Raw genomic sequence first — 27,009 nt, forward strand, 5'->3', positions numbered from 1 at the left:
TTAGTTATTTTCATGTTTTTATCTTGCTAACCGGTTGATGTGTACCCACAAAGCACAAGATTTCATTTAGTTAAAATTCATAAAATTTAGGTGTTTCAGCCTGTATAGTGCATTATATCACCAAAAAATACAGGCAATATGTAGAAAACTGTAGAAACAGGAATGCTTCATTGAAAAACTGTCAGCAATGCTGTTTATCTCCAAAATCTTAGTTAAGGCTGTACATGCAAAGTGGATGCCATATGACAAATACATGCTGAAGAATCACTGGGCTCAATCTCATTTGAAATGGACTGTGAATATATTGTTTATAAAATTCATGGTTGCTGTTTTTTTAAAGCCGTAGAATAACCATCCAGATTTTTACCAGCTTAAGTTTAAATTCCAGGGTCTGTTAATGTTTGAGTGTGTACTCTTCTCTGCTTGGTTTTTATGTCATCACGCTCCCGTAATCGAAAGTGTTTGGATTCTTGATGGTGTAGAATTTTCCCTGTATAGTCTGTATCCCTAATATTTAAGACATTGACTAAATTCTTACTTTTTATTATTAGGGGTAATTTATCACTGACAGCATCTTATAATGTGATGGCATTCAGAACATCAGAAGGCAATTAAGGACTCTGACCTTCTATTTATTAAAGGCGTGTTGCTATTTTTGTCCCATGGAAATGTATCTTTACCACTCTGTACCACTCTGCACCATGATATTGCTTTCAAAAGGGAAGTAACTCTTTAAGTCATGTTCACCAGTTTAAATTGCTCAGTCAGATGTACTTCTTGCACAAGAGCATCTAACCTCCAAACATGCAACACGGCAACTCTTCCAACAGCTCGACTCCTCTCTCTCCTGACATCTTAGCTGCCAGTAGCGTGCTGGGGCTATGCTTTGCACTTGGGGTCCCTGGAAACATAGCAGTATTGGTGTTTATTTCTAGGTGGCTGAAGGGAGGAAGTTTTACTTCATGGCTGATGCTAAGCCTGGCTGTATCTGATCTAATGACCTTGCTGCCACTGCCGATGTGGATCTATGCTCTTCTTCATGACTGGGTATTTGGTTTGGGATTGTGTAAACTCTTCTCCTACGTGGTTTACTTGAGCATCTACAGTAGCGTGCTGTGTGTGACTTTACTGAGTGTGCAGCGTTATGTGCAAGTACTGCATCCTCAGAAATTGGCTAAACTCACAGCAAGAGGACGGAAGTGTCTTGTGAGTGGCATATGGATTCTGAGTGGAGTATTAGCTTGTTATGCTCCCATACAATGCCATGTACAGCTGAAGCAGGATGGACGCCTATACTGCCATGCCCACTATCGGAATAATGGGGAGAGGTTAGCTACACTGTTTGTGGAGACTTTAGTATTGTTTGTGGTGCCATTCCCCATTCTGATTTATTTCTATGTCCGTCTTCACCGTGGAGTTAGTCAGTCAGCTTTCTTTAACACTCACAAGCTGACAAAAATTGTGAGCAGAATTTTGTTCACTTTCTTCTTCTTTTGGATTCCATTACATGTCAACAACATTGTGCTTATTGCTGCATTGTTACTTGACGATGACCATCTGTTGAAGATTGCTGATGCTGTAGGGAATACTACGGGTGCCTTGACTTTCATCAACAGCAGTATGAACCCCTTCATTTACGCTTTCTCTGCTCAAGCTTTAAGGCAGCGAACACCTAGAGATGAAACTACTTAAGTGTCTATGTTCTCATCCAGTTTGTAGAAATTAATCATTTGTGTTCATGACATGAAAGACTTGTGTATGACCAACAATTTAAGTTAATATCTAGCTTGTTAATTCTTTTATAAAATTATTACTTTAGTTATTAAATAGCTAGATGATCAATACATATAATTAAATAGGAGTTTGTTGAGATCATTAACATAATAGGATTATTAGGAGGCAACAAATCTAAGACTACTATAAGTTACAGTACCAGTCAAATGTTTGGACACATGATCTTATTAGTCATTGGTGGAACAGGACTATTCACTGTAGAGAACTGTGTACCAGCCCTACATCTACACCCCAACACAACTTAAGGTCTCAAACACATTAAGAAGGCAAGCACTTCTACAAATTAACTCTTGATGGGGCTACAGCTGTTCACTGAAAACCATTCCAGGTGAAGACCTCATGAAGCTGATTGAGAAAAAGCAGAGGGTGCGCAAAGCTGTCATCACAGCAAAAGGTGGCTACTTTAAAGAATCTAAAATATAAAACGTATTCTGGTTTAACATTTTTTTTTCTACATAATTCCATATGTGTTCCTTCATAGTTTTATGTCTTCCATAAAAGACATAAATGTTGCACCCAAACATTTGACTGGTACTGTACATTCATAATATGTGGTGAATGGCCCAAAAAAGGAAACCCTCCCTGAGTGAGGGTATCCAACCAAGGGTGTGTCTATAAGTGAGCTGGGGTGGGAATCCTCTGCCCACTCAGAGGAATCTGCCTGTTCAATTGAATGAAAATAAACAAAATACATTTTTGTTCTCCATCCATTTGCAGTGCTTCCCACCCCTGTTGACAAATGCCGCTTGTCAGTTGTTGACAAAGGTGTGACCATGTTGTGTATGTTGTATATAGTTTTTCTGTTTCTCAGTATCTGTAAAAACAACATTCTCTTGTGCTAGGTTTTATGCTAGACTGCAGCCTCAATAAAGACTTTCAGTTTTGGTTGGCATGTATGCTATATCTCTGTGTGATCTGGGAGTGTTCATTTCCATATTTTCAGAAAATATTTATGAAGCATAAGCCTGTCAGATAGAAAAATTCAGATTTGAGTGAGATTAGAACCACACTGGAAAGTGTTGCACAGAGTAAGTGTGTGTACTATACAATAACACACACATGCACACGCACTACTTTCAGTTGTCAGTGCAGCCTTGAATTATACCCTAATCTTATTATAACCCTGCAATGTACGCGAGATGGTATTTTTATTTCCACTTGTGCACCTTTCTTTACATCATCTTCTGGTGCTTCTGTCCCTTACAGAAGGCTGTCCTGGTTCATTTTAATTAACCATGAAATGCCAGTTTAAAACATAACATAACTTTTTTTCTATTAATATTTAAACAGGAAAACCAACACAGTAACACAATAGACCACAAAAACAGTGTCTAACATTTTATTATTTCCATGCTCAAAATCAGTATAGAAGCAGAAGCCTTTTTTGGTATAATGCAATAAAAACCTGAATCTGTAATTTCATAAATCTCTTGAAACATTATTTAACTATCATAAGAAAAATATCCCCAATGATTTCAGTGATCAACTTGATTGTATTTTGTAAATATAAAGACATTTGGAATTTGATGCCCGCAACATAAAAGTTGGGACAGTGACAAAACACCTTTACAGAATATATACAGTACCATCTTAAAATACTCCACTATAAGCACCTATCAATACAAAAGGCATTAAAGGAGCATAAAATGAAAGGCTCAGCCTTTGTAAGCAAAGATAAATCATGGCTCACTATTTTGTGCCAAAATTTGTCAGATACCTTTCAAACATTCCTCAATACATATTTGCAAAGGATTTAGGTCTTTCGTCATCTGTCGTACATAATACTGTGATAAGATTCAGGGAGCAATATCAGTCTGTGTAGGGCAAAGCTGTACTTGACTGGACTGCCTGTAGTCCAGATCTGTTTCCTATTGAATATTATTTTCAATTTAGCACAGTTCTAAAGACTTTTTTTGAATGTGTTACAGGCATGGCATCAAATTACACATTTGTTTATATATATAAATGGCAATCAATATGATCAGTATTTTCTTCCTAATTCAGTTAAATAAAGCTGAAGTAGATTTTAATTAATACCCTAAATACATTTCTGGAAATTGTATTTGCATTTCTGGACAACAGTGGGTAGATAAAAGATGTTGCATTAAACTAGGAGCTGGGGAAATAATCAGCTTACCTCTAATGGCCACTGAATGTGAAGTCTGTTCTAGGGTGTACTACAAGAGGTGTACTGACATATCCAAACCACAAGCAAATACAACACACAGATAAACAGAAATTTGAATAAAAACTGAATAGGAGGCATGCAGTTTAGTGCATTTTAAAAACAGACTGAGAAGATTTCTTATACACTTTTTGCATATGCAAACTAGTGCTTATTATAATGTTACCATGATTGATATGAAAGGAATCATAGCTCTATTTATTTTAGGGCTGCATTTTTCTCTTTACTGCAGCTACAGAACTCTAAACTGCTTCTTGTCATGCAGCAGGATAACTGCTCCAATAATTCGCAACTTAACAATGCCCTTCCAGTATATGAAGCTAGCAGTGCGGTGTTAGGGGTGTGCTTTGTGCTGGGAGTCCCTGCTAATCTAGCAGTACTGGGATTTCTTGTTGGACGCTGGAAGGAGAACAACTTCACCATTAAACTGATGCTGAGTCTGGCAGTATCCGATCTGCTGAATCTCTTACTTTTGCCGCTGTGGATATGGGCTCTTCTACATGACTGGATCTTCGGATATGCTGCTTGCAAGATCGTCTCTTATATCGAATATTGGTCCCTCTACTCTAGCATTCTGTGCGTGACTCTTCTGAGCTTGCAGAGATATTTTCAGGTGTTGCATCCTCAGAAATGGTCTAAACTTGGAGACTATGGAAAGACAAGCCTTTTGTGTGGGATTTGGATCCTGAGTGGCGTATTTGCTTCCTATGCTCCTGTTCAGCGTGAAGTAGGATGTGATCAGTATGGATTCCATTACTGTTACCAGAACTTTAAGAACCTAACAGAGAAAGTAGTCACATCACTTTTTGAAGTACTGTTATTCACAGTCTCTTTTTGCTTGCTGGTTTACTTCTACTATTTTCTCTATCGAGGTGTTAATGAATCACCTTTCTCTAGCGCCAACAGAATGACAAAGTTGGTGACAAAAATTGTTTTGACTTACTTCATCTTCGGTGTGCCCTTTACTATTGCTAATATCTTTATTATAAGTGCAGCTTTACTCAAGAATGACAAGCTGTCCGCAGCTGCAGATTTTGCCTCCAAAATATCCACAGCTCTCATTTTTTTGAACAGCTGTGTGGACCCGTTTTTGTACACCTTCTCCATTAGGCAGCTGCAGCATCACGGTTCTGTGACAGAAACTGGTGGTCAGACATTGCAATCACCTACCAACACCCTAGCAATCACTGGGGATACCAAAGCAGCTACTTAGCTACCACCCAGCAAACTCTAAGACTATAGAAACCAACTAGCAATATAATTGCAACCAACTGAAATGCCAATAAATTGCTTAGCAATCTGCTGGCAACTGCATGGAATACGTTACCAGACATCTAGCAATGCCCTGGCAATGCTAAGGAGTTTATTATTATGAACACTCTGTTGCTAACTAACTTGTTATTGCAGCAAATATGTAAGAAATTCAATGTTGATAAATACATATGTTTAAGAGTTGTATTTCTAACTAAGTGTACAAACATTTGCATTATGTCCTGGAGCAGTACTTTGACGTTTCTGATGTACAGATACAATGCTAACAGTAAATGCAACTAAACTTTAAGCTTGGGAAATAATCTCATTCTGTGCTCTAGAAATATGAACATAGAGACTTTTAATGGTTGTGCATTTTAATTTTTAATTTCTTTTGTCAGATCTGTTGTTCACAACAAGAAAACTGCTACTATTAACTATATATAAACTTTAATTAAATTCTGAGAGGCGCTATATTCCCATGTACTGAATTTCTACTTTTTTTTTTTTTACTGTCAGTTTTTCATCCAAACACACACAATCTTTTAACATCATTTCTATTGTTCACTATTACCATAGAATATCAAAGGAAAGTAGAAAGCGGAAGTAAACAGAGCATGCAGAGGTTTGGTTTAAACAAATAATATAACAGCGAACAAAACAAAGGAAAGTAGCAAACACACATTTACAGGAAACACACATAGCGCTAAACAACAAACAAGACATAAACTAACTACTTAAATACAAACCGGACTAAACAGAGAGGAAATGTTACAAGAATACAAAACTGAGACTAGACACGACTAAAAAAAACAGTACAGGAACTCGTAGGGAACTAAAATAGCTAAGGACAATAACCATAAAAGGCAAACCAGAAACTCAGAACCGTAGAGACACAAAGAATCAAAAAGCATGTATGATCACCTTACACTGAGACTTAGGACAGTACTTTTAAACCCTCACAAAACAAGGACCATCTGGGTGTATAAATAGATATATATAAAACTACACAGGTTTTATTATGTATTAGTTTGTCAACTTCCTGCAGGGCTCTGTGAATCATGAGGACAGGAGCAGTCACACAAGTTGCCATCTGCAGGCAACGGGACATAACTTTGGACTAATGTCTTCATTCTTCAAATATAGTTTTTAGTGTTGTAATACACTCTATTCAGTGCTGTGTTATCTATGACAAAGGGACGGTTACAGGGATTAAGTCTAGTCCAGGACTAACTTAATCCCTGTGTGGTTCTCTAGGACTGAGTGTTATAAATGCAGACTCTAAGAGATGTTGCAAACATCTGCTCTAGTTACACAGAATAAGGTGAAATCAAGCCAATTTACAATTTTATTATGAAAAAGTAAAAATATTCTGTTGTTTTTAGATGTTGTGCACTAGTGCTGGATGACTTCACCACCTGAATGAGTAAAACATTACTGCATGATCAGACATTACACAAACTCAAATTCACCTCGTTTGTGTGACTACATCCATCATTTGGAAGAAAACTGGGGCCTGTTCAAACAGGCAACAAGTTCAGTTTTTATTCAGGTTATAAATTCCACTTACGGTTTCTCTCAGGTAATGTTTCCACATGCGCATTTCAATATGTCAATCATATATGTCAATCATTCTCTGTCAGTCAGTGACTTGGTAAGACATTATATAACCTGGCCAATACTTTGTCCTTCACATACATTTTTCACCAATTAAAACATAAATGATAAATTGTAAATTTTGAACTACATTTGCAAACCCTAGCACTTAATTTATTCACCACACCATGATGATTCACATTCAAGTCAAAACGTACATCTTAACAGCTCACGGATGCTTAATCAGTCAAATTGTTTGCACTATTCAAAGCAGCTGTGATTTAGTGCCTGCATCTACTTAAACGGCAAGATCAGAGTAATTACTGCTTTTTCAGGCTTAGAGGTAAATTAGGATTTATTCTGACTGAATGTTACCCTCCCTCAAATTTTGCCAAAACAAGGCATCAAAGAGGCAGGGGGTAAAACTAGGAACACCCCAAACAACACAAAAACATAAGCTTACACAATACAAGCAAACCTTAATAAAATGGGAATGGTTGGTGATATTAACGTCCTGTTTGTGGCACATTAGTATATGGGGGGGGGGGGGGGGGGTGACCATGGTGGCCATTTTGAAGTCAGACATTTTGGATCCAACTTTTGTTTTTTCAATGGGAAGAGGGTCATGTGACACATCAAACTTATTGGGAATTTCACAAGAAAAACAATGGTGTGCTTGGTTTTAACTTTATTCTTTCATTATTTACAAGTTTCTGACCACTTATAAAATGTGTTCAAAGTGCTGCCCATTGTGTTGGATTGTCAATGCAACCCTATTCTCCCACTCTTCACACACTGATAGCAACATCGCAGGAGAAATGCTAGCACAGGCTTCCAGTATCCAGTTTCAGGTGCTGCACATCTCGTATCTTCACAGCATAGAAAATTGCCTTCAGATGACCCCAAAGATAAAAATCCAAGGGGGTCAGATCAGTAAACCTTGGGGGCCCACGATGACCAATCCACTTTCCAGGAAACTGTTCATCTAGGAATGCTCGGACCTGACACCCGTAATGTGGTGATGCACCATCTTGCTGGAAAAAACTCAGGGAATGTGCCAGCTTCAGTGCATAAAGAGGGAAACACATCGTCATGTAGCAATTTCTCGTATCCAGTGGCCTTGAGGTTTCCATTGATGAAGAATGGCCCCACTATCTTTGTACCCCATATACCACACCATACCATCAAGATTCTACCATCAAGAATCGGACTCCTCCATCCAAACCATCATGAGTTTTACCATCACCAGGGACATAAATCCTTGGTGGCCCTGACGCTACCAAGCTGCTTCATTATAACGGTGGTTCATTCTGTCACGGTGTAAGCATGGAGAACAAGTGGGCTGAAGGCACATGGCGAGGTGAAACATTAATAGACACAGGCTCTGAGAAGGGCACTGGCAATGAAAACATTATGAACCATGAGGCTACACGCCATGACCTGCGTCAATTATTATTGGGTTTGGCTGGCCATTCCTAGGTTATTCCTTATTCCTGTATAATTTTGTTTAAAGCATGTTAATATCAGGTAAATTAAAGTGTTATTAATTTTAATAATTATAATGTGGCGGTTAAATATAACGAAATGGATAGTGTGTCACATTGCTATTTAGATAGTGTAGTATTGGTCTATCTGTATGTACCTTGGGTATATGTAACAAACTGCTCATTAATTAATCTATCTATCTATCTATCTATCTATCTATTTAGTTATTTTTAATTTATTTAAAGTTTATTATTATTATTATTATTATTATTATTATTATTATTATTATGGGTGGCACACAGTCACACAGCTCCAGGATCCTGAGTTCAAGTCTCACTGTGGGTGACTGTCTGTGAGGACTTCGGAGGGGTTTCGAGGAGACTTTCTGTAAAGTGTCCACAGGTGTGAGTGTGTGAGTGAGTGTGTGTCGCCCTGTGAAGCACTGGTACCCAGTTCAGGGTGTGTTTCTGCCTTGTGCCCAGTGACTCTGGGTAGGCTCTGGACCCACTGCGACCCTGAACTGGATAAGCGGTTACAGACCATGATATGATATGACATAATATATCATTTTTATAGGGTGGGGGGGGTGTCCATCCACGGTTGTGGGTTAAAGAAGTTAATAAAAGCAGCTTGCAGACTGCAGATTACATTATAGCAGATTACTGTTATTTACCTTTACCTTCTTACCTTTATTACTATACTTACTATATCTTACCTTTACTTACTATATCTTACCTTTATTTCCAATTTGTGGAAACTTTATTTTGTGTATGTGTATTGTGTGTGTATGTTTATGATGTACACTTTCTAGCTTTTCTTACTGAAAGAGATTTTTTGTTGTTGTTGTTTGTGTTTTCACTGGCTTCAGATCACAACTAACAAAAAAGGTTATGGCACAGCTCCCCTCTAGCCTAACAAACAGGCTGTGATACAGATCACCTTTAGCAAAGATGGATCACATCAAACAAAAAGGATGTGATAAAGATGACCTTTAACAAAGAGGCTACGAAAGATCACATCTAACAAAGAGGATGTGATACAGATCACCTCTAGCAAAAAGTGTACAAATACAGAACGCCGTCAGCAAGAGGCTACAAATACAGATCACCTCTAACAAAAAGGCTATGAATACAGATCACCTCCAGCAAAAAGAGACAACGATACAAATCACTTTCAGCAAAGAGGCAACGATCATCTCCAGCCAAGAGGAACCTTTTTATTCCTTTTCTTTTTTTTCTGAAAAAGGACCGATGGGGCCTCTATGTATGCTTGAAAAGTCAAAAGTACAAGAGAGGCAAAACAGTGGATACTTGCACCATTAGGCATCGGATATAGAAATTAATCCTAGTATTTTATAAAAACCAGGAACAGAAAATCAAACACAAGTATCAGAAATCCTTGCATGTTTTGAGAAAGAGTACAAAAGCCAAATTAGCAATTACAGCTAAAACATGAAAATCAATGAATGCTGTGTTAAAACACAAAAAGGCAATTAAAACAATTTCAATTATGCAAGAAAAATGAGACTGTAAAAAAAGACCCCATAAATTACAAAATATTAGAAATGTAACTAGTAGTTTAAAGGTGCACTATCCGAGATTTTGCCAGCAGAGGTCACACTAATATTTCAGAGCCTAACATAAACAGTTATTCAACAATGCCACGCCCTTCAGCCTCGCCTTAACCACACCTCCCATCTCATTGCTGAGAGCAAAATCTCAAGAGGTCACACAGATTCACTCACTTCAAGCTCATAACATTCACAACAAAGTCATAATATTTGCAACAGCTAAAATTATCATGCCAGTCACTCAAGAAAACTGTCATGGAACATAATAATAATAATTTTTAAAAAGATCATATTTAACTGGAGGCTGTCACAGTGGTGCAGCCACAGTCACACAGTTCGGTCACAAGTGACGGTCTGTGAGGAGTTTGGTGTGTTCTCCCCGAGTCCACGTGGGTTTCCTCCGGGTGCTCTGGTGCTCTGGAAGGACTGGCGCCCCCTCCAGGGTGTGTCCCGATGATTCCGGGTAGGCTCCGGACCCACTGCGACCCTGAACTGGATAAGCGGTTAGAGATACTGAATGAATGAATATTTAGTTGGAGAGCATGGTTCACCAGTACAACTGAGATCTCCTCCAAGCGGAGGGGATAAAAGCAGATGTTGTGCCTTGGCTGGGAAGGCAAAAAAAAAATAAAATAATAAAAAAAATCTCATCTATTGTCAATAAACTGTGCCAATAACCTTGATTTGCGTTGTGTCCTCTCTTAGCAGAGATGTGAAGAAGATAAATGAAGAAGATTCTCCACAGACACGTTTTAAGTTGTAAATATTTTTTATTACAAAAATAACAGTGTCTTATGGAGTGTCAGCCAATTCCTGTTGTCTTGTTTCTTCTCTCTCTCCACTCACATCTCCCTGTTATATAGGGTTCATTTTCGCCCAAATAAGGTAAGGCCCTTTATTACATTACCTCATGCACTGGGACTGAGAGAGAAAGAGGCGGAAGATGTTTTTCCTGTGAGTTCTTCACCATTGAACCAATTAACCCTTAACTTAATTATTTTATCCCAGAAATCATATGGAGTCTCAGACATATGCATATATGGACAATACAACATGCCTCACTTGTCTCACTTTTAGTGGCTTTTCTCTTTTTTTTCTCAGTGGAGGAACATGTGTATTGTTTTGTCGTCCTGAATATTTGGTAGTGAAATCTGCCATCTTTTTTAGGAGAAGCTTTGTGGGTGGTGTCAGTCTTATTGGGGCAGGGTAAAACAAACATGAGAAGGGCCCAAGTTTCCAGAGGGCAGGTTTATCTTTGGGTGTGAACAAGGCCTTGAGAACAACACAAGAGAGCAGAGTGTGCTTTTTCTGCTGAGGACACCTTAACTCCACTACACCTTTACAATGATATGAGTCATTCAAAGTTCAAAGAGTTTATTGTCATTTGCACATTAAGGAACAGGTTTTGTGTACAATGAAATTCTTTCTTTTGCTCCTCACCAAGAATGCCAAATGGAAGAGAAAATACAACAAATAACTAGATAACTAATAAAGTGCAAAGTTCACTGAAATTATATACATAGGTGAACGGTAAAGTGAACGAGCGCTACTATCAAAAACAGCAATAAGTAGAAACAATCGTTTGTGTGACAGCATTTGATGCTTTATAAATGTGTAGAACCTTGGATAGTGCAATTTAAGAAATTAAAAAGATTATGTCATCTGACCTGAATCATTTTGGAAATGTTTTGGGGAACTTTACTGCAGAAAAATGCTGAAAAGGATCATTTGCGAACACTGGCATAATCTCTTTCCCCAGATTTGTGCTACATGGGTTTTTCATGCCAAGTGTTAGATGTTCAGAATTTGTAAAAACCCAAGCAAACCATTGGAATCTGAGTGAAAAACTGTATTCTGATTTTGCAGCTTCTGTATGATTGAACTATTCTATCACCTGTCAAATGGGTTATAATTCTAGAAAGTAACTTGGCTGCAGACTGCAGCTGTTCAATATAGCCCTATTTTTGCATATGCAAACATGTACTCGTGTATCACAGTGTTTTCACTATAGCAATTTTCATAAGTATTAATAATAATAATAAAAAAAAAAACACTGTTTTTTTTTATTTTCCTTTAAGTTTGGTTTTTGCATTGCTGCCACATCAGCCTCTAAGCTTGTCTCATGCAGCAGGTCAATTGTTCCAATACCTCTCTTTTCTCACAAGTGTTTCCAGTAAACACAGCTGGCAGTGCTGTGTTGGGTTTGTGTTTTGTGCTGGGAGTCCCCGCCAATCTAACAGTACTGGGGATTCTTATCCAACAATGGAAGGAGAACAACTCGACACTTAGACTGACGATAACAATAGGCAGTATCAGATCTTTTGGATATCCTTCCTCTTCCAATGTGGATCTGGACTCTACTGTATGGTTGGAACTCAGGCTCTACTGCTTGCAAGATAATGTCTGACGTGGAACGTTCATGTTTCGACCCTGAACTGGATAAGCGGTTACAGACAATGAATGAATGAAGATCCTCTGCTAACGAAATCCTCCTCTAAAAGCCGAAACAATCTTCTGGGACTGGTGTATTGTACCTCTAAAGCTGATTTCAGACCAGAGGTGTCTTGATGTGTGGGAAATATCGAAACAACCGTGACCCTCGTTATTTCACACCAGGCGATGTGTCTGTTTCCGTTTTCCCTTCATTTTTCCATAATAATGCCATCTACAAAAGTACTTATTCATTGTATATTGCTCACAAATCTATGTTTTCTAAATTTAAGCACAGACTTTAGCTTGAAAGAGATCCAACAATTCAAACTTGACTTACTACCACATTAGGCTGTTGGTCAGGGTTTGAGCTTGAAATGCTGCTCCAGTTTAAAATATATCTGTTTGTTGACATGTTTATTGGCCTAGATCAGTGGTTCTCAAACTTTAGATCAAGTACCACTCATTATCAAATCTCAAAGTACCACCTATGAGTCTTACCACAGAAACATGTGCATCCCTGATCTTCCTCTATTGTGGGGACATTAGGCAAACTCTTGCTTGAATATTTGCATGTGTTGACTGCTTGTTTTAAACTGGAAATTTGCATGTTTAACACAAAATTATCCAAAAAAATTCTAAAAATTAAAGAGTGAATAAGAATAACTAGATCTAAACTAAATGTTTTATACAAAATTATAAATATTTATGAACATATAAAATATAAATAAGCATTTTCAAAGAAATAAAAATGAGAAAAGTTCAATTTAATACTTTTTTTTAATTAAATTTAATAGGCTATACATGAAATAAACAAGGAGCTTGGAGCAGGTGCTCACGGTAGCTCTTGAAGGTTGTATCAGTAGGTGAAGGAGGCATGACGCTGTGTTAAACAGTGTTTTAAGGCTTTAATAAAGTGAGAAACAGCCATGTTGCTTTCCCTCAGCTTAGCATTTTCTTCTATTTTGTCTTCATGTGTACAGAATTCTTGCATTGTTTTTCTATTTTTTTGCCTCTGGAATTATTCATCCTGGGCTCCAGAGTATTCCTCGGGCTTGGTCTCAGCTTGTTTTTTCTCATTTCCGCTTTTCTTTGTAATAAAGTCCAAACTGCTCATGTCTTGATGTCTTTAGCCATTGTTTATGTTCAGTAAGCAACTGAAACTAGGCTTTCTTTACACATATGTTTAAAAAAATGGGGGTTCACCTTCCCTCCCTGTTCCAGATGCAATTAACTATGGTGTATGTTTAGCACATTGTACTTTATTAAACACAAATACATTTTATTGGGGCATACTTATGAAAACTGTGAAACATTATGTAATTTACACATGAAAACTATAGATTTTCAGTTATGAATAAAATCTGTGATTATGTAGTACATTTTCTGAGTTAATTTGGAGTACCACTTCTTGCTGCTTCACGTACCACCAGTGGCACGCATACCACAGTTTGAGAACCGCTGGTCTAGTTGTACATTCAGCAAGATTACTGACATCTGTACTGTTTCTGCATAGAAACTATGTCAGAAATGTGTCCAATATGTATTTTTGGGCATGGCTGATGTGTAAATCTACACTGATTAATATAACGGCATATTGTGCATTATATTTACCATGTCTTGTGTGAAATTAGGTTAAGCCAGTCCAATAACAGGTATGTTGTTTGACAATGCTTTGGATTGGTTTAAAAATGTTATAATCTGTTTATCCCCACATTAATATCTTTGCATTCCAATAGACATTTAGCCCAACATTTTCTTATATTTTGGCCCCTCAAGTCTAGTTCATGGTATAACAAGTAAAGAAACCACACAGAGAACAAGACCAACCAGAGCATACTTCCAAAATCATTATTGCAGTAAACAAGTCAATTGATAATTTAATGACAATACATCCAATTATTCAAACTGTTTATACAGTCATCAGTGAAAGTCACTGCAATTAGAATAGGATCCTGCAGCTGCACATGAGTGTATTATCGCTATACCTAATGCCAAGCATCAACTACACAGGGTCACTTATAATTATGCCCAAATTGAGAGAACGATGGAGGTGCACAGTGGTTCTGACACAGTTATGGCATTGGATAAATAAATTAACCTTAGTCTTTTATAAAACACATGAATAGACAATTAAAATGAATCCTTGTGTTTTAGAAAACACAGGAATTAGACAGAAAATTTTATATATGTAGGAATATTCAGTGAATCCTCACTTATTTTGGGTAAGGGAGTAGATAAAAGACTCCTCGCGTTTTAGGAAAGAGGAATTACAACATATATAACAGTGTGAAACAGCATGGTAGAACATTAGAGCATATAAAACATATAAAGCAATTAAAACAAGAAATTAAAACAATTGAATATGAATCATGCAATATAAAAAGATTGCAAAAAAGCTGTAATTTAAAATATTTATAAAAAACGTAAGTTTAAATTTAGGTTAAAATTTAAATTAAAATTTTAGCTTAAATTTTAAGTTAAAATATCACATGGCCACGTATGTCACCTTACCTGAATAATGATGGACATGTTTTGGGTAATTTTCCTGCTGAAAAATCACATAGGTATTTTTCATTCCAAAATGTTAGACATTCAGAAATTTTAAAAACCCAAACAAACCAATGAATGAGAAAGGGGTATACTGATTTTTGCTGTTTTTATAAATGTTTAAACCTTTATATTACTATTTAACCTGTCAAACAGGTTATAATGCTAGACAGGGCCTTGCACCAGAACTGTTCATTATAACCTAATTTTTGCATATGCAAACATATTCTTTGGAATTACATTTATTTCACTATAGTTATGACTGCATGAATAAAAAGGAACACGGGATATGTATATTAAATTTGGTCTTTGCACTGGTGTCTCCAGCTGTCACATCAGCCTCTAACCTTGAATCATGCAACAGGTCAATTGTTCCAATACCTCTCTGTTCGCACAAGTCTTTCCAGTAAAAACAGCCGGCAGTGCTGTGTTGGGTTTGTGTTTTGTGCTGGGAGTCCCCGCCAATCTAACAGTACTGGGGATTCTTATCCAACAATGGAAGGAGAACAACTTCACCCTAAAACTGATGATGAGTCTGGCAGTCTCTGATCTTTTGAATCTCCTTCCTATTCCAATGTGGATCTGGGCTAATCTTCATGGTTGGAACTTCGTTTCTACTTCTTGTAAGATCATCTCCTATGTGGATTATTGGTGTTTCTACTGCAGTTTGTTGTGTGTGACACTGATGAGTGTTCAGAGATTCCTGCAGGTGCTCCATCCACAGAAATTGTCTAAACTTGGAACAAAAGGAGAGAATGGCTTGTTGAGTGGGATATGGATCTTGAGTGGAGTGTTATCTTCATATATTCCCCTTGAGTATGATGTAGGATTTGAACAATATGGACTGCAGGACTGTTACAAAATATTTAGAGATGATACAGATAAAGTAGTTGTTTCATTTGTGGAAATACTGGTCTTTTTTATCTGTTTCTTCTTGCTGGTTTTTCTCTATTATTGTCTTCACAGAGGGGTTAACGAGACATCCTTCAATAGTAGCAGCAGGACGACAAAGCTGGTGGCAAGAATCTGTGTGCTATTCTTCATTTTAGGTGTCTTAGTTGTAATTACTGATATATTAAATATCATTGCAAAGTTTCTGAAAAATCAAAGTCTGTCTACAACCACAACTTATTTGGTCACAATTGTCGAAACACTGGAACTTCTGAACAGTTGTGTGAACCCTTTTCTCTACACGTTCTCTCACGGAGGATTGCACCGTTGTAGCTCTGTGTTAGAACACAGGTAGAGCAATGTGTAAAAACCCTGCTTTGATCGACATAATGCGCCCAACGTTATTCCACCTGTTTATCACACATTATTGACTGCTTCTGTTTGAAATAATTATGCTTTTGGTGCCAAATGTTTTCATGTGTTTTGTTACCACAGTCCGTATGAGTCAGGTTTAACCTTTTCATGAAATACTAATGTGAATATGGTTTTCTTATCAAGTTACTCAAAAGTAATATTTGATCATCCTCCTTACAGTGATATTCATACATTTCAGCCAACCTCACATATTTAGAAAGATTGTGTTGTCTGAATGATTTCAGCTGTTAACTATTAGTAAGTTGGAAACAAATGAAACATTCAATGATGAGTACGGTGGCCATTTGAGAAAGAATAGTATGGACTTGATCAATCTTAAATAGCATTGTATTCTTCTCAGGATATTTTAAATAACTGATTAAGTAAATAAATACTTTAAATAGTAAATAAAACTGATTCAGACAAAGATCTAATTCACGATTATAATCCAAAAACACTTTTTTTTAAAAAATTCAGATGTTATTTTTGCTTATTTTTGCTGTTTCTGATCACTTAAGGTGTAAATGTCTCCAAAGTTTGGAGACAGCTAACTGCTAGAAAACTAAACAACTTGAGTTACAAATAAGATTCTGCGGTATTTCAAACAGTGAATATAATCTTACAGACAAGTTCAACTTCAGCCATATACAAACAACAGTTCTTTTGTTCCCCTCAAACAAACTGTCCCACCTTAATAGATGCTTAGCTTCAGAATGTAAACAACCAGAGAGAAGTGTGATTGCCCACAATTTTAAACATTCCCTTTAAAATCAGATCACTGACATTTCTGAACAGATATGTAAACACTTTTCAGTATGAATTTTCTCACAGAGGATTTTAAGGTGGTATGAAAATCCTGAGCTCCTAGCTCTTGTCTCATTATTAGCTTTTAGAACCACAATAAGTTTTAATGTGAATTATCAGAAGAATTTAATACTTAAGATCTGGGAGTAGTCTTTGTGACACATTAGTCATAAATACAGCAGAGGTGTGATCTGAGTTCAGACCTGTTCATATTTTATGGATATCAGAACAAGACAATGGCCTCAACAAATTGTGCAAAGACGTCAACATTTACAAACAATGAATGAATGATTTTGTGTTGAGAACACATGTATGGATCTTTTTTACTTTTTCATTTTTTGGCCTCACTAAACTAGTTCATGGCATGACAAGTGAAGAAGCCACATGCATGGAACAAGACCACCCTTGAGCTTACATGCTATGTTGTTATTTGGGAAAATGCAACATTGCAGTAAACAGGTCAAAGAATAATTTAATGACAGTAAATCCAACTGAACAAACAGTTTAAACATTTTTCAGCTAAAGTCTTTGTAAATACTACAACAGTCAAAATTATTATGTGGTACGGTACTACCATACAGTATTACTACTGGGGAGCAGATTTGCATGCTTTGCAATTCTGGACCCGTTACAACACACTTCAGTTTCTTCCCAAGTTGTTACACTTAGAAGCCGCGTCATGTCATTCCTTCTCTCTGTATGCCATTTTGCACACCCCTCTAGAACAAAACATCCCTACCATGATAACATATATGGTCTACAAATATATCACATTAGTAGAAGAGCAGGTATGTATTGTTTGAACATGATAATTGTTTTGTCTTCAGCCCTGTTTTGTGGAAAAAAAAATAAAATCCTTTAAATGTATATTTTTTAATTATTCACAATCTCTCATGGCACTGTCATTATAATTTCTTCCTCTGTATTAAATTGTATTCACCAATACGCCTTTGCATAAGCAAATTTTTAGAGGGCACAAACAATAAACCCATTCTGAACAGTTCTACATGAACAACATTATAAAAATGTGTGTGCTGATATTTTTCACCCCAATTTCTTATCTATCTAGTGATCACACAACAGTGTAATAATAACTGTCCCTCCACTGCATTACGTCCAACATCACACTGCCCATGGAAGAACACTCCCAGTGAACTCATATAAACAAAATCTGTATTTGATGCCTGAAACACACAAAAAATGTGGAGTGATATAAATTGTACAGTGATATATCACCCTTGCTTTAATGAGGTTTTGGCAAGAGGAATTTTGGCTGTTCTTGCTTGATACAAGACATCAGCTACTCAATAGTCTGTGGTCACTGTTGTCTGATTATTTTTCAAAATTAGCCAGAGAATACAGATCTTGACTGTAGGCAGGTGACTCTGTTGTTATTGTAGAACATGCAGAATGAGGGCTGGCTTTTTTCTTACTGATAAAACCATGGATTTGCATAAAAAACCTCACTATCATGGCAGCATATGTCTCACTAAAATCTAATATACTGCTCCACATCAATGGTACATTAAGACATATGTAAATCACCCATGCTGTGGGCGCTAATGCATTCCTATACCACAAGAGATTTTATCTCTTGGATAATCCTGATGGTCCCTTCTATTTTTGGGCCAGAGGACTTAGCATCCACTTTAACCAAAACATACTAAAAATGTGGACACATCTGACCACTGTACATTTCTAGTGTGTGTGTTGCTCCAGTCCTTCACAGGGCAACACACACACATTCACAAACTTTTGAGTAGCCAAGCCACTTACCAACTTGTGTTTTCAGACCATGGGAGGAAACCCATGTGGACAGGGGGAGAACACACCGACAGTCACCTGGAGTGAGACCTGAACCCACAACCTCCAGATCCCTGGAGCTGTTTGACTGCGACACTACCTGCTGCGGCACCGTGCCGCCCTATTTAGATGATATTAAAATGTTAATATTCAGTTATGGAACCATGTGAAGTATAAACAAATGTTTCCATATGCAAACCTGATTAGTTACACTGCCATGAACACTGTGATCACGCATTGTTCATTGCATTCTTCATCTGTGCTGGCAGCAGTCACATCACAGAATCAGTTGCTTCTGCTGCAAAACCATGCAAAACTGCTCCAACAGTTCCCAATTCACCAGTGCCTTTCCAGTTTGTATAGCTAGCAGTGCTGTGATGGTGCTGTGCTTCTTGCTGGGGGTCATTGGTAATGTAGCAGTTCTGAGAACTCTTATCCAGCGCTTGAAGGAGAACAACTTCACCATTAGAATGATGCTGAGCTTGGCAATATCAGACCTACTGAATCTCCTTCCTCTTCCAGTGTGGATCTGGGCTCTTCTGCATGGATGGACCTTCGGCTCTGCTGCTTGCAAGATCACCTTTTATATTATAATTTGGATGACCTCCTGTAGCACACTGTGTGTGACTCTGATGAGTGTTCAGAGATTCATGCAGGTACTACATCCACAGAAATGGTCTAGGCTTGGAACAAAAGGAGAAAATGGCCTGTTGTGGGGAATATGGATCCTGAGTGGGGTGTTGGCTTCATTTGTTCCTGTACAATATGATGTAGGATGTGAGCTGTATGGATTCCAATTTTGTTACCAGCATTTTACAGATGATGCAGATAAAGTAGTAACTACGATTTTGGAAATAACAAAATTTATGGTATTTTTTAACTTGCTGTTTTATTTCTACTATCGTCTTCACAGAGGAGTTAATGAATCACCTTTCTTTAGCAGTAACAGAATGACAAAGCTTGTGACAAGAATTGTATCTTTAAATTTCATCTTCAACATCCTGGTTCCCACTTTCGACATCGTATTTATCACTGCAGTCTTCCTCAACAATGACATACTACAAGAAACTGCAGAGCTTTATACCATAATGGCCAAATCTCTGGCATTTCTCAACAACTGTGTGAACCCTTTTTTGTATACATTTGCTTTCAGACAGAACCATTAGAACACTTTTTTCTGTCTGATCTCAATATTTGTACCATGTTTCTTCCTGATATGTTTAGTTAATGCTATGTTTGTGAAAAGATATGGCTTGCCTTTACCTGTGACCCTAACTGGGACCTTGAAATGTTTTAAACAGTTGTTTTCTGTGTGATTTTAGCAATTAAGATTAATGAGGTAATGAGATAGATCAGAAGGGACATTAAAATTATGAACTTGTATGTTTTCTCATTATGTGCTATAGTTTTTGAAAATGATGTGAGTAGTGACCTTATGTGCATGGTCTAAATATGTCCCTCAAAGGAGACTACAGTGTAGACAATTTTGTATTTTTTGGCTGTTTGTGTGTAGTATATGACCAAAAGATTTTTGTAGTAAAGGTTTAGATTTACTCTCTTTTGCAGGACAGTCTAGCGAGCTGACCGTCTGACAGTCTGAGTGAGTTAACTGAAAATTGTAAAGAAATTGTAATAATCATTATTACTCATTATTCTAATTTTTCATATTTTTGTCTAAACGTTGCCAAAATGGCAGGTGTGTATGGACTGCATTAAAGGGGACATATTATGAAAAAAAGAGACATTTTTGAGTGCCTTAGAACACTAATTTTAGTATCTGGGTCCAACCCACCAACAAATAAAACAACCATGTCAGTTTTTTAATAAGTCTAAAGACATAGGATAAAATGAGTCATTCTATTTTTGTTCAGCAAATTATGTACATCACAAGGACTTCAGAATTGTCCTGCCTCCTTGCCTGAGTGTTTCCAGTTACAGTCCTGGAACCCTGTTCTTGAGAGATGGAAAGATGAGGTTAAACTGGGCAAAACAAATCAAATTGAGTGCTGAGAATAAAATGGGTTTTGATTAAACTTGGTGAAATCTTATTGAGGAATAAAACGCGAGGAAAAAAAATGTGAGTAAAAGCCATCTTTTCTGTTCCTCACACCTCAGGCCTGGGCTCTCACATTTGAAAGTAAACAGAGAATTATTCTTAACAGTGGCTTAACTTTTTACACAGGTTCATCAAAGAATAAACAAAGTATCCTTGGTTTCCATTTAACCTGAGGGAAATTTGGGCCAGTTCACAGGAGAGCACCTAGAGAGCCAGAGTTGTTTTGGTGAAAAAGGGTTAATATGTGACAGTGACACTTTCTGTTGTGCCATTGTGATGCCCATGTGAGAAACAGATGTACAGAAAACCGATGCCTCTGTAAGATGTTGTTCAGAATACTGAGCGCTTTGTTTTATTCCTGAACATATCTGTCATTTGAACTGATTCTTCGCAATAAGTCATTCAATGAATTCATTGATCTTAAAGCTTTCTGTGTCATTCTTGCCATGTATACATTGTTTATTTTTTGGATTGGAAACTCAAAAATGTCTGTAGGTGTGAGTGTGTGTTGCCCTGTGAAGGGCTGGTGCCCCCTCCAGGGTGTATTCCTGCCTTGCACCCAGCGATTCCAGGTAGGCTCTGGACTCTGAACTGGATAAGCGGTTACAGATAATGAATAAATAAATCAATGATAAATCAAAAGTGAATTAACATTACGAATTACCCTCAAAGGATCTTGTATTTTCTTACAGTTAATTTAAATCTATGGTCCACATTTCCAGGCTGTGAATAAAAGTATTTTGTTCATTTATTTGGCAGGACCACATGAAATGTTGCCTGAAAAATTATGGAACATTATCATGAAATAATATATATTCACATTTTATATCAGTTTTCGAAACATTGGACATAACCTATCATTCTATGTTACCCAGAAAAAATCTATAAACAATAGTGTACATGTTCATATTTGACTGCCTCTCCTTTACTGCATTGTTGATGCTTGTTTGATAAATGCTTTGTAGCTTGTGGCAGTTGGCAAAATGTAATTTTACAAAAAATTCCTTTGATGAGCCTTTTGGAAACATGTTCTAAAAGTGGTCACATTGCATCTCATTTAAATTGCAGAATTAAACATTAATTTTTCTTTCTTCCATCAATCCTGATGTTGTTGTTTACCTGCATTCCTGCTTCTAAGTATGTTAACAGTGGAAGTGACATGCTCTATTGTGCACATTCTATAATTTAGCATGCACAACTAAAAATGATGGTTCTTTAAGGGTTCTTAATTAAAGAAATGGTTTTATATAGAACCATGAACACTTGAAGAACCTTTTGCTTCATAAAAGGGTTGTTTGCATTGTGAAAGAGTTCTTTAGATTGATGGAGAATGTGCTATAGATCGTTCTATACAGCACTTTTAGAAACAGGCTCTATATATGGCACAAAAATGGGTACAATATTGTTACGATGTCAAGCTTGAATAACCCACCCCATGTCAGAGCATAGCTAATTATGTAAAGCATTCCAGAATAATTGATATTTAAAGTTAAATACATAAAAAGTAAACAAAATAAATACATTAAAAAGAAATATTTTATGTGAAAAAATCAATCAAATTGTATAGGTTATTGTTGCTATTGTACCAGGCACTTTTGAGGATAGCAGTATGAGCATGTTCATGACTTCTTTCCTCATGTGGGTATTGTAAAATAAAAATCTATGTGAAAATATAGTATCACCATACTTTAATATAGAAACATATCTTTTCATGTCTGTCACCATTTTTCAGCTCCAGCTTTGCTGCCAATGGCCAAATCAACATCAACACCCACACAGCCAGACCTGGATACTTGCGTGTTTAGAACTGAACTTTGTTCTTTGCATAATAAGTTTGGTATCAGGTAATTACTGGTATTACAATGATGCTGAGTCTACCTGCAGGGTGGAAGGCAGTGTAGAGCTTAAAAGCAGTTAGTAATAGTGGATGAGAGATCATATTTTATCTCAAAATCAGTTAAGTCCCCAGCAATGGACAGTGGAGCAGTGAATCTGCTCTACAGAGCTCCATTCAGCATCTTTGGGGTGTTTGTGATCCAGAAAAAATCATCCTAGGTCAACAATTGACCTCAATTCTTGTTCTTGTGGTGGAATGTAGTGAAACCATTGCACATTTTTACGTGTCTTATGTTGCCCTGTCCTGAATATGTTGCTGGCATCAAATTGAAAATTTGCATAAGATTTCCAAAAAATATCAGTTTCAACTTTAGAAATATTGTCTTTCTAATATTTCTAGCCTCCTTGTGAATGTTATGGATAATGGCTGCAGGTTGATATCAAAAGTACACTTCCATAACAGTTGGCTAAAATCACAGACCCCCTCATAGGTTTTTGAGCTAACCTGTTATATGTTTTTGTGAGTACACTTAGATTTTTATGTGAATAAACGCTATCAAATAGGAAACATCCAGATAGGCAACGAAATTGTGTAAATTATGTGGATGCTAATTTTCTTACAACAAACAATCAATCAGACAAACAAAAAACGTCTGATTTGAGCTAATTAAAGGCCATGACCAACCGACCAAAAATTATATAAAGTCCATAAGTCTTCTTGTTAATTAACTAATTAATGGAGAAACAATAAAAGGGAACGACTAATATAATGAAAAATGAAAAGAAGAATGAAAGATTATGAGACAGAAAGCGAGAAAATGTGTGTGCGCTAGCTAGCTCGAGAGAGGGGGCGGCAACGAACGTATCTCGCGCGTGAGAGAGAGAGAGAGAGAGAGAGAGAGAGAGAGAGAACGCCGGTCCTCGAGTGTGACGGATTGGATCAGCTTCGGCACTGGTTCTGAAAGCGAACATTTCATCCACTGGACATTTTGAACAGAGTAAACAGATTAAAGATGAGGAACAGAGAGGGAGGGGACCCGGGCTCGTGCTCTTAATGCAGCGAAGGAGTGTTTAGAGACGTGAGCGTGGCGGTGGAGGAGTGTTTAGAGAGAGAGAGAGAGAGAGAGAGAGTGTGTGGAGGGAGAGAGGGGGTAATGTGCTGTTGTCCACTACAGCATGGGCAGCGCCGTGACCAAGAGAAAGAGTCTGAGAAGTGATGCTATTTCTTCCGTCGCCGCTAAAGTGAGGTGAGTGTCCGTTTCTGAGGGGAGTTTGTTTTCCCTGGTGATATTTCTCCCCCTTTTTCCATCTCAGTTGTCCAAGTGTTAAGCTAAATATCGAGCACCATATTTACCAAACTCCTGCGGTACACTCTGCGCACTGCGCATTTTACCCGGCCATGTAGGATATACTTTAGACATTTTACTGAGGTGACTTTAAAAAGTGTTTTCTTGTCCACTCAAGAATGTGTTTTTGCTCGTTTAACGGATCAGAATAAAGACTAACGTCACTCCTGAGGTAAGAAAACTGGCGTCGTGCTAAAGACGGTTCATAAAGCTGCTCTAATAATACCCCTGTGAGAGGGGAATGTGAGGTTATTAGAACAGAAACACCCCCAGAGTTGAACATTGTGTAAAGGGGACGGACACCACTGAAAACCCGCTATATTAAATTTGTGTAAACAGTTTTCACAGAGCCTTATATTGAGTCTAATGGAGACAAGTTCCAAAACTATATAGAGACTGTCTATAAACGTCCTCATGTTCTCTGCAATTTAAAGCTTATTAAGGTACTTGGATATCTGTGACCCGTTGAAAAATGTAGCTTAATCTTATAGAAAACTGGCTTCGAACATCTAATTCGAATTTATGAAGCTTTTACAAGTTAATTCTCTGAAAATGGATTAGATTTACTCAACAAAGGGTCATATTTTATTGAAGCAAAGTTTGGCTGAAAGCATTATGTTAAAATGCATAAACAAATCTCAGTTATTGACTGAATGCAGTAAACAGTGTAATAACATGCATTAAAATGTTTAAAATCTAATTTTAGCAATAGTCAGATGTATGTTTTCTTAAATAATACAATTTAAAAACATCAATAATTACTCAGTGTTAGATTATCTCACAGATAGCATTATTGAATGGAGTGAAGACAAACAATACACAATATTTAAAAACAAGGACAACCCTAATAACAATAATATAATATTATTAAAAATGATCTTTATACAAAATGTAAAATGTAATCTCATCCTACAAATCATCACTGTCTGTGTCTCTGACATTTCTTTCAGACTAAGGTTCAACAGTGATCTTAAGGCCCAGAGGATTAAAAACACACCTGGAAAACATAAATCAGTGTGTGAATCTTTTTAAGTATAAAAGCATGTCAGTCAAATGTTTAATGAATTTCAGTATGTTGAGCAATTAAAAGATACCTCTCTATAGAATTAACAATAAAACAACATTTAAAAATGACTGCAACCAATATATTTATTTATTATCCAAAATGTACTTTTAAATGGTGGAGGAAAAAATTATTACATGAGATTTGCCTACCTTCAAATTTAGCTGGCAATTGCTCTCTCTCTCTCTCAAAAAAAAAAAGAAAAAAATAGCAATGCAAATGTTTCTAAAAATACTAATAAAGAAATATTTTTTGAAAAAAAAAAATGACTGTCATGATTCCAGGATCTTCAGGGATTTGGTTTATCACATAAGAGGAAGTGAAGTAAATCCATGTGTCTAAAATACTCATTCATGTGAATGTTATACTTTATCTAGCTTTGTATGGTTTACAATAGTTAATTTAAGTTTGGCCCTCATTGCTGAAGTAGGTCTTGTAAAAATCTTATCAAAGAACATTGATGAATAGATTAAGAGTGGTCTGGAGTAGCCACACATGAGCCTACAGTGACCATGCACAATGCTAAGCGTGGGCTAGAATTGTATAAAGATCCTCATTTGAGCCTGAAATAATTGAGCTTCTTTGGGATGAGATTATTATGTGTCTGTAATCCACAATTTATAATCCAGCATTAGGACCTGAATTAGCTTGAGACTGAATGCATTCATTTAATCACAGCAGTATTCTAATAAAAATGATCTGCGTGAGCATGTCAGAGTGTGGGGCTGTATTACAGTGCTTCTGGCAGTTCAGCAGCCTGATGACCTGTGGACAGAAACTGTCCCTAAGCGGGCTGGTTGTAGTTGTATGCTGCTGAACTGTCTGATGCTGAATATCAACAGTGAGAGTATACTGTGGCTAGGGTGGGTGGGCTCTTGAGTTATTTTTTGGATTTCCTCAGACATTTGTTGCTATACAGTTCATCCAGTGAAGGAATTTCAACCCCAGTGATATGATGAGTTGTCTTTACCACCCTCTGCAGAGGTATGTGAGGTAACAGGTGGCGATTCAGCTTGAAAATATGCTTTTTGGATTAATGCCAAACTTCTGCAACTTCATGACGTAAAAGAAAGACACTGCTGCACCTTCTTCACTACATGACTAGTGTGTATGCTTCATGTGTGGTGCTCTGTAATATGTATGCTGAGGATCGTAAGCTCCTGCTTCTTTATTGATATTCCATGAATGATAAAAGCAATGTTCTCTGTCCCCTGCCACTCTAGGTTAAAGATCCAGCTCCATAGAGAGCTGTCCAACCAGAAAAGCAGAAGCTACTACTAAAGCAAAAAGAAACAGGCTCCCTTTAAATAAACAGGAATTCAGATAAATTTTGAATGGGCAAAGTGACATGATGGAAGTTGATGTTCAGCTCCAGGGATCTAGGGTTTTGGGTTCAATTCTTGGGTCACTGTCCGTGAGAAGTTTGGTGTGTTCTCTCAGTGTATGTGGGGTTCTTCTAGTTTCCTCCCACAGTATAAAAAACACAGTTTGGTAGGTCAATTGGCTGTGCATTAGCGACCATGTTTGTGAGGGTTTAAGTCACTGTGTCAGTGTGTGATGCCCTGTGATGGACTCATGCTCTGCTGAGGATGTGTTCCTGCTTACAGCCAGTAATTCTGTGTAGGCTTTGGACCCACTGCATTGAAGTAGTTTCCGGATATGAATGAATGAATTAATCAACGTTACCTTACCTTAGATGAGAGCACTTGGTCATTGCTGTTTGGAAAACCATCATCAACTTAACTTACAGTTATAGACTTGGAGGTTAACTTGGTCCTGTTCAGTAGTGTGTGTTACTTGTCTTTATATTAGAGTCAAAGTCACTTGATGCCTAAGAAGTTATTGTAATAACATTATATTTTGGCATCATTTCCATTTCCTCCATAGCTTCCCTTCCTCATTTAATCCCATTAAGTGCTGCCATGGTTTTTTGAA

At 37.1% G+C, this 27,009-nt stretch overlaps 5 protein-coding genes across 6 annotated transcripts in view; all 5 read left to right on the forward strand.

Annotated features, from left to right (window-relative positions):
• Window positions 1–804: 804 nt before the first annotated feature.
• LOC136677617 (leukotriene B4 receptor 1-like) lies at window positions 805–1,692 on the forward strand. Its single transcript, XM_066655190.1, has one exon. It carries the CDS (start codon window positions 805–807, stop codon window positions 1,690–1,692), a length of 888 nt encoding a protein of 295 aa, XP_066511287.1.
• A 2,546-nt stretch (window positions 1,693–4,238) lies between these two features.
• LOC136679747 (leukotriene B4 receptor 1-like) lies at window positions 4,239–5,541 on the forward strand. Its single transcript, XM_066658416.1, has one exon. It carries the CDS (start codon window positions 4,239–4,241, stop codon window positions 5,190–5,192), a length of 954 nt encoding a protein of 317 aa, XP_066514513.1. The 3' UTR covers window positions 5,193–5,541.
• Window positions 5,542–15,216: 9,675 nt separating this feature from the next.
• LOC136677952 (leukotriene B4 receptor 1-like) lies at window positions 15,217–16,107 on the forward strand. The gene has a single exon (XM_066655670.1). It carries the CDS (start codon window positions 15,217–15,219, stop codon window positions 16,105–16,107), a length of 891 nt encoding a protein of 296 aa, XP_066511767.1.
• A 2,974-nt stretch (window positions 16,108–19,081) lies between these two features.
• On the forward strand, window positions 19,082–19,939 carry LOC136677955 (leukotriene B4 receptor 1-like). The gene has a single exon (XM_066655671.1). It carries the CDS (start codon window positions 19,082–19,084, stop codon window positions 19,937–19,939), a length of 858 nt encoding a protein of 285 aa, XP_066511768.1.
• A 3,867-nt stretch (window positions 19,940–23,806) lies between these two features.
• Window positions 23,807–27,009, forward strand: part of LOC136677668 (NMDA receptor synaptonuclear signaling and neuronal migration factor-like) — a 135,962-nt gene continuing 132,759 nt past the window's right edge. For both annotated transcript variants that reach the window (XR_010796403.1, XM_066655262.1), the window contains exon 1: window positions 23,807–23,912. Coding sequence is in view for 1 of the 2 variants with exons in the window: in XM_066655262.1 (XP_066511359.1) it covers window positions 23,842–23,912 (71 nt within the window). In the remaining variant the exon portion in view is untranslated. The remainder of the gene's footprint in view (window positions 23,913–27,009) is intronic.

Source organism: Hoplias malabaricus, chromosome Y (genome assembly GCF_029633855.1).
Source record: "Hoplias malabaricus isolate fHopMal1 chromosome Y, fHopMal1.hap1, whole genome shotgun sequence".
Classification (NCBI taxonomy): domain Eukaryota; kingdom Metazoa; phylum Chordata; class Actinopteri; order Characiformes; family Erythrinidae; genus Hoplias; species Hoplias malabaricus.